Source organism: Anomalospiza imberbis, chromosome 12 (assembly GCF_031753505.1).
Source record: "Anomalospiza imberbis isolate Cuckoo-Finch-1a 21T00152 chromosome 12, ASM3175350v1, whole genome shotgun sequence".
NCBI lineage: Eukaryota > Metazoa > Chordata > Aves > Passeriformes > Viduidae > Anomalospiza > Anomalospiza imberbis.
The window spans coordinates 10,389,937-10,396,998 of NC_089692.1; the positions used below are offsets into that span (position 1 = coordinate 10,389,937).

The 7,062-nt window shown below is 35.9% G+C and overlaps 1 protein-coding gene across 10 annotated transcripts in view; it reads left to right on the forward strand.

Moving 5' to 3' along the window:
* Positions 1–7,062, forward strand: part of FTO (FTO alpha-ketoglutarate dependent dioxygenase) — a 223,642-nt gene that overhangs the window by 36,159 nt on the left and 180,421 nt on the right. For 8 of the 10 annotated variants that reach the window (XM_068202714.1, XM_068202724.1, XM_068202716.1 and 5 more), the window contains exon 2: positions 3,265–3,342. In XM_068202714.1, coding sequence (XP_068058815.1) covers positions 3,265–3,342 — 78 coding nt within the window. Of the gene's footprint in view, positions 1–3,264; positions 3,343–3,922; positions 3,972–4,887; positions 5,045–7,062 lie in introns of those variants that run through there. The other 2 variants (XM_068202722.1, XM_068202719.1) reach the window with 2 other exon arrangements.

The window sequence follows — 7,062 nt, forward strand, 5'->3', positions numbered from 1 at the left end:
GGAAAACAAAGGACTATTGGGAAAGACTGTTGGAGAAGGAAGTGATATTTTCTTATGCTTTGAATAGTGGCTTTTTTTTTTATTATCTATCCCTGAAATTTCTGCAAAAACATTGGGTTGTATTAAAAACAAACAAACAAAAAAGTGTTTTACTAGTTCTGGTCCCAAGTAGTCTCAGAAGTGTAAAAACTGCAGCAGACAGTTAGCAAACTTTTTAAGACTAAAAAATGGGCAATGTTTTAAGAACTTCTGATGAAAGGAGCTGAGGCAGAGGGGCTGTTTTAGGCTGGGAGTGCAGATGACATTACTTCTCTTGCTCTGTGACATACAAGGCACCACTTCTCTTGCTAGGAAAAATGTATAATTACATGTGTAGTGATTGAGAGATTCCAATTAATAATATTCCACTTGCTGAATTTTACAACCGTCTCATTAATGATCTTATTTATTATTAATGAATGAGCAGAGATTAGTGAATGTTCATTGTGCAGTTAAAACTGGTCATTTGTGTTTCTGATCTTCATTGCAGTCACTTAAATAGCTCCAGTAACACTCACCACAGCCCAAAAAATAAGTATTTGCAGAGGTTTTTGCCTTTCTGAAGGCTCAAGATGAACACTTAATAAAGTTTCTAAAGCAGTGCAGTGTGTGGTGATGGGGATGGTGCATATCAGATTGTCTTTCATGTGTTTCATGTGTCATCACTAATGTCTGTGTAAAAATCATGTTGTTTTTTAAAACATAAGAAGCATAATCTTGATATCTGAATAAACTGTTACACTGTTGATAATTTTTAAAACTTAAAAATCAGATTTAGAAGAATGCTTTTTAAGAAGCTTGACACCTTCAAGTAAAGGCATTTTTTTAGTTTTTACTGAGGGCGTTATGTGTTTAGAGAAGCAATACACAGTGCTTATGTAACACTGCTTAGACTTTCACATCAGCCAGCTGGTCTAGCCAGATACTCAGTTTTTCTTTTTTTTTTTTTTTTTTTTACTTTTTGGAGATATTTGTGAGTAGCTTGATGTTTTTGACATCTGTGTGACAGCTTCTTGCATAAGAGATGAGCAGCATGTTCTACCACCCAGCTGTGTGTATTAGTCTGCACATCAAGCTGAAGAGCGGCACTTAGCCAGATCTGACAATCAAATGTGAACTACTACTGCCTATACACAAGAGTGCATTTTAATGTTGTGTGCTTTTTGCCAAGAGCCTGATACTTGACAAAGAAATTGTCAGAATCTCTCTGCTTCCCACTTTCTTTTTTTCTTCCCACAGATGTGAGTCCATGTTAAAATATCTTATTTCTTTCCCTGCAGTTTAATGTGGTTTATCTCACAGATAACAAAGCCAGTCTAATCTTTTCAGCAATTTCATGTAATAAAATTCTGGCAAGCTTTTGGTAATAGAAGAGTGAAATTGTTTTAGAAAATGCAGGAAATCAGTGTGTCATTTTCTGCTAACTTAATCTGAAGTTACAATCTGCTGGGTTTCACCAATGACTTCATGTCAACATCAAAACAGCCTGTCCCCAAAGAAAACTGAGGACATAAAGAAATTACACCACTAGTTCAGAAATGTCAGTGCTGCTCTTCTCAGGCTTGTTAAGAATTGGTGCTCAGCACAGGGCGAGTGTGGAGATGAGTGGGAGCCACCTGCTCTGATTGTAGTTTGACTGATCTATGAACCTTAAAATCCTCTACACTTCCACCTGACTTTAAGCCTCTGTCGCCTTTCTCAATGCTCAAATTTGAATAAATGGAATTCATTGTCACAGAATGCACAGTTATACTCCATAGTTCAGCTTTCCTTCTTCATGTGTTTGTTATAATGCAGGAGTTAGTTCATACGTGAAAGGTCTTATCTTCCTTTTATAAATACTAGTGCCAGAATAGCAAAGATCTGGTTTCATCTTGTTTTGAACTTCATTTTATGAAAGTGTTGGTCATACCTTTTTTTTTACTTACTGTTTCCCTCTGTATTATACCCTTAATATTCTTTTAAAAGCAGAATTCCATTTCCATCTGGTCTTTTTCTTAAAACATAAAAATATTGAGTTGCTGTTGTGCTAGTGTTTACGTAGCTGAAAATATTGAAAAAAAAAAAAAGAAGAATTTGAATCCTGTTATATATTTAATCATTATGGCAGATACAGTTTTATGATCTTTGAGTTGCAAGTAAGTCAAAATTTGTTAATAATCAAAGTTTGTAAAAAGCAGTCCTTGCAAGCTGAAAGAAAGAAGTAGAGGGAGGAGTTTATTAATTTTCTAGGCCAGAACTTCCACTGTAATAATTTTTACACTGTGGTTAAGCTTTGCTTATACTGAGTTAGTGTTGAATTAGTCTATGAGTAGATAAGTGTGAAGAGACCTGTCATGGATCAGGACTGTTTGATTCCAAAAATTCTGATATCATTTTTCACACATCTCTTGCACTTGTCAAATCATTAACACAATTAATTGTATAGTGCTACAGAAAATCTATTTTGATTAATAAAAACCTGAAAAATACAATTTGAAGAGACATCAGGTTTTTATCACATTGACTAAATACTGGTGGAGAAGCTCTTAGTCTAAACCAGAAGTAAAAATGGAGTTAAGAGAACAAGGGGACAGAGGAAATCTGTTTTTACAAGCAGCTGGTTCTTCGTGCACTGCCAACATCAGACCAGATTTATGGCTGTCTCTGGGATGGCAGGTCTTGAGGATGGCATTTTAAATATTGTCAGGCTGTGGGGGCTTTGGGGTACAGTAAATTGTGCTTTCCTTTTCTTTCATAAACTATTTCAGGAAATATTTTCGAGTACCCCCAACATTGGGGCTTATTGCTTTAATGAAGTGGGTTATTGAGCCATTTGATGAAATAGGAGCTTTGTGCCCATTGGCAGCACAAATTGAAGTAAAAAAGAAAATGGAAAGAAAACAAGAAATTAATGTGTAGTTATAAAGTAGGCATAGGTCTGAAGAACATAAAGCTGAGATGAATTTTGATCAGTGTAACAAGGACTTATATCTAAAAAAGAACTTGGGAGTAAAAGAACTCATGAGCTCTAAAACTGCCTAAACTGAATTACTGCTTTGTAAGCAGAGAAGTTCCCCTGATTTTTTTGTTTGTTTTACTTATTTAATTTTCCAGAATTGAAGGAAGTAAGAGAAGTAATTGCACCTGGTTTTGCCATTTAAATACAACTACTTTTACACTTCTCTGTTTATATCTTGGTTTTTAAGTCTAATTTTCTGTTTCAATTTTGCTCCTCCAAAACAGAAGAAAAAACTTCTTGAAGAACTTGGGGAGAATAGACTTCCATATCTGACACCAGCCGATGCTGATTTCCACCAGCTGGTAACGTATTTCTTTTAAATCATTTAAAACTAAAATGGCTGTTTGCACTGAACAAATAAATCTTCCTTCAAAGAGACACTGTGAAATCTGATATGAAAAAAGGTATCCTGATGGCTGATAATGCACTTCCAGGTGGTGTGAAATAAGATCTCTAGAACTGGGATGTTCACAAATGAGAACGTGATGAACTTTCTTTATTTTTATGTGTGTGCCCTCACTATATGTAATGTATAACAGTTAATTACAGTTTTTCATGCTTTGCTGAAGTAAAATACATGTCACCAGTATTTTAATTTATTTTTTCTGACTGATGAAGAGAACTTTATAGCTCCTGTTCGGCAAAATACGGGAAAGATTAATGTAGAAATTTAAAGTTTGAGTGGCTTAATTCTACTTTCCAGCAATAAGTAATCGTTAATTCTTTGCTTACAAAAGAAATTGTGGAAATTGGAATACCTCAAGTGAAAAGAAGCAGAAGAAAGATCAGGCCCAGTAGCCACATGAGTAGTAAACCAAGTGAGCGTATGCAAGAATATAATGAATAAATAGAATTTTCTGCATCTGTCTTGGATCTTTCTAGATCAGCTACAGAACTCAGGGTAGGTTCAATCAGATCAAATTGTATCATGGTAAGAGAAAAAGCATAAGGAATAACCTGGTTGTTTGAGGGGCTCCAGTGACCATGCTGACATTGCATGACGCAGGAGTGGTGCCTGCCTTGTGTTGATATATGGCTCAAAGATGTGCAAGTGTGGAAGAGCTAAGAGAATCTACAAGAGCGATACAGATGGATTTTTTATTTCTTTTTTCTTTACACAAAAACCCAAACATGTTCTTTTCAGTCTTAATGCTCATGACGAAACTCTTCTCCCTTTTAAGAAGTGGCCAGCTGACTTTTCTCCTTCCTAGTCCTGTTACATCCCCTCCTGTTTGTTCTCTTCTGCCTCTGATGCTGCTAAAAGCTGCTGTGCCCAGCATCTTCTTTCTTTTTCACATCTTTGTAAATTCAGTTTCTCATGGAGCTGATGTGAAAAGAGAAGGTGGCATCTCATTTGCTCAGGGTCAGTAACCCATAAATATAGAAGACAATGGGAACAAGATAGCAGTAAAATCACACCTGTTCCAACCTTAATAAATTTTCAATGCATTGTTTTTTGCAAGAATAGAATTATACTTTATGCAGTGTATGTGTGGATGCTAGGTATTTTTAAGTATATAGGCTAATCATAAGGATCACAAACACCTTTTGAAGTCTGTGGTGGTTATGAAATGTTGCTGGAATCACAGCTGTAGAAATTGCCAGTTCCATGATGCTTAAATACACTACAGCTGGAGAGGAAAAGAAGGGTGACATCTTGAAGACAACAAATTGGCAAAGTAAAATATCACATTCAGTTTAGTTTTATAGCCTTTCCTGGACAGACCTGCCCTATTCCTTGAAGGATCTACCTCTTATGGAACAGTATTCTTTGAACATGTTGGAAAAGTTAGGTAGGATGCAACTAAAAAAACTGTCTTATCCTGTCAGGTATGGAAGTGTAGAGCCTGAACAGAAGAAATTCCATCACAAGCAAAACTTCCACTGACGTCCTCTTTCAATGTGTTTTTCCTGATAAAGGATTTTGAAAATGGGCCCCAAGCTGTAAGCTGAAACAATGTAATGTTTAAAGCCAGTTTGGAACAAGAAAGGGGCTGTAACAAGGTAGTTCACAAATATTTGAAGTACAGTCTATAATTCCATGAAGCACATGGCAGTTTGCTTATCAAGGGTCCTTATTGCTGATTCCTGACTTTATTCTTCAAGTCCATAGGGTGGTTCTATATGTTGAGTATCACCATCAATACTAAAAGCATATTTAAAATCTTGTGTAATAGTCACAAGAAGATTTGAACAGCACATGTGGTTGGTTTTTTTCTGTACTGTAGTTGCCTGTAATGCTGTCACTTCTTTCAGAGTGAACAGTGAGTTGACCTTTAATACTGGCTGTCAGAGTTACTACACAGAGTACATGATTACTGCCCTTCCCCACCCCCCAAAACAACAAGGTGTCCAGTGTGAACCCAGCAGTCACCCAATGTTCTGATCCTGTAATTCTTTCCTTATGGAGGGCACAGCACAGGCACTGGTTGGGGATTTAAAGAAGACCAGGCTGTTTTCATGTGATGTGTCGGAAATGTGTTTCCACTTCCTGATTTCTTTTGAGATACCTTAATGATAAAATAGTTCTTAAGCATGTGATCTTAAAGCATAACCCAAAGGTAACAGGCCTCTGACTTGGCTGGCAGCAAAATGTGCAAGGCATTACCTCTGCAGCACAGGAGGGGAATACAATGTTGTTTCCTTTGTAAAATCTGTGTTCTTCCTTTCTAGTGCATGTTTTCAGGGATTTAATTGCTTTGTGCCATATTGGTATTTCCCTCCTTCTGTTTCTAATAATTGTTTGGAATTTTGTGTGTGTGATTAATGTCAGAAATTCGGTGTATTTAAATTTTCATATAAATAGTTTAAAAATACATAGTATTAGTGACTGTTTAAATATACCATAATAGCATATGTAATGTGGTATGAGTATGTCCAGTATACAGAATTATTTAAAGAAATACTGGGGTACTGCTATAGAACTGTTGAGTTTTTTTTCTTTCATACAAAGCATTTGCATAATGAAAGAAATAGTGAAGTAATAATCTTTGTATGTCACAACATATAATATTCTGGCATTCTTAAATAAGATTATGAAAGAATATTTATGACTCCCATCAGGCTGTACCTTCACATCTGACTGTAGCCTATAGCTCCAATATATATTTACAGTTACTATATACAGTCCTATATTTACAGTTACTGATCTCATTAGGTGTTTTTAAGGATTTTTTTTCACTGTACTGTTCAAAGGCTGGAGATACACAGCACTGATAGAAACAAAAGGGGCAGTTCAGGATCTCTAAAGGAATCATTTCAGGCTTTTGAAAGCTCAGGTGAATATTGTTTATCAAGTTTGGATTCACTTTGAATGAAAGCTGTGATCCTGTGTTCTGGGGTTGTAGAGGGACCTTCACACAGATCTGGGACTGTTTTCAGGCTTTGGTGTTTGAAGCTAAGCATGTAAATACAATTGTCAGAAATTATTATCTGTAGATACTGTTACAGGGGTTTATTTTCCTCTCTCTAGGAAGCAAGTTTTTGGAACCATAAGAATGTATAAAGAAAAGGAGTTAGCTTCACTGTAAAAATTTACAAGGAATAGTGGCAAGGTTTATAGATAAAACCAAGATTTATTATATGTAATCATTATTTTTAAAATAGGCTTCCTTATATGTTCTTCTTTTTAGTGGAAACAAATGATCCTATAAAGCCAGCTCTTCTGTGTTATAGGATAACAGTGCATTATGATGCAAAAGTCTGTTTTCATGCAGTGGAAAATGTGAATACTTACTGCCTGGTTTGTATTTTTTAAGGGCACGTTCTTTGGATTTTAAAATTAATTTCCTGAAAGGCAGGTTCAAATGAGACTGGGAAGCAGATAGTACTAGTAAAGTGGGTTTGAGTTGTACCAGAAGGAGCTCACAGATGGATTGTAGGTCAGTTGGTGTTTTGTGCCGGTGACTTTTATTTGTCTTGTTAAGAGCACTTTGAACATAAGCTATTAGACTAATAAAAGTTTTGGCAGATCAGTTTTATGCATCCATGTGCTCTTGCCCCATTGCCTAATGCCTTCAGAT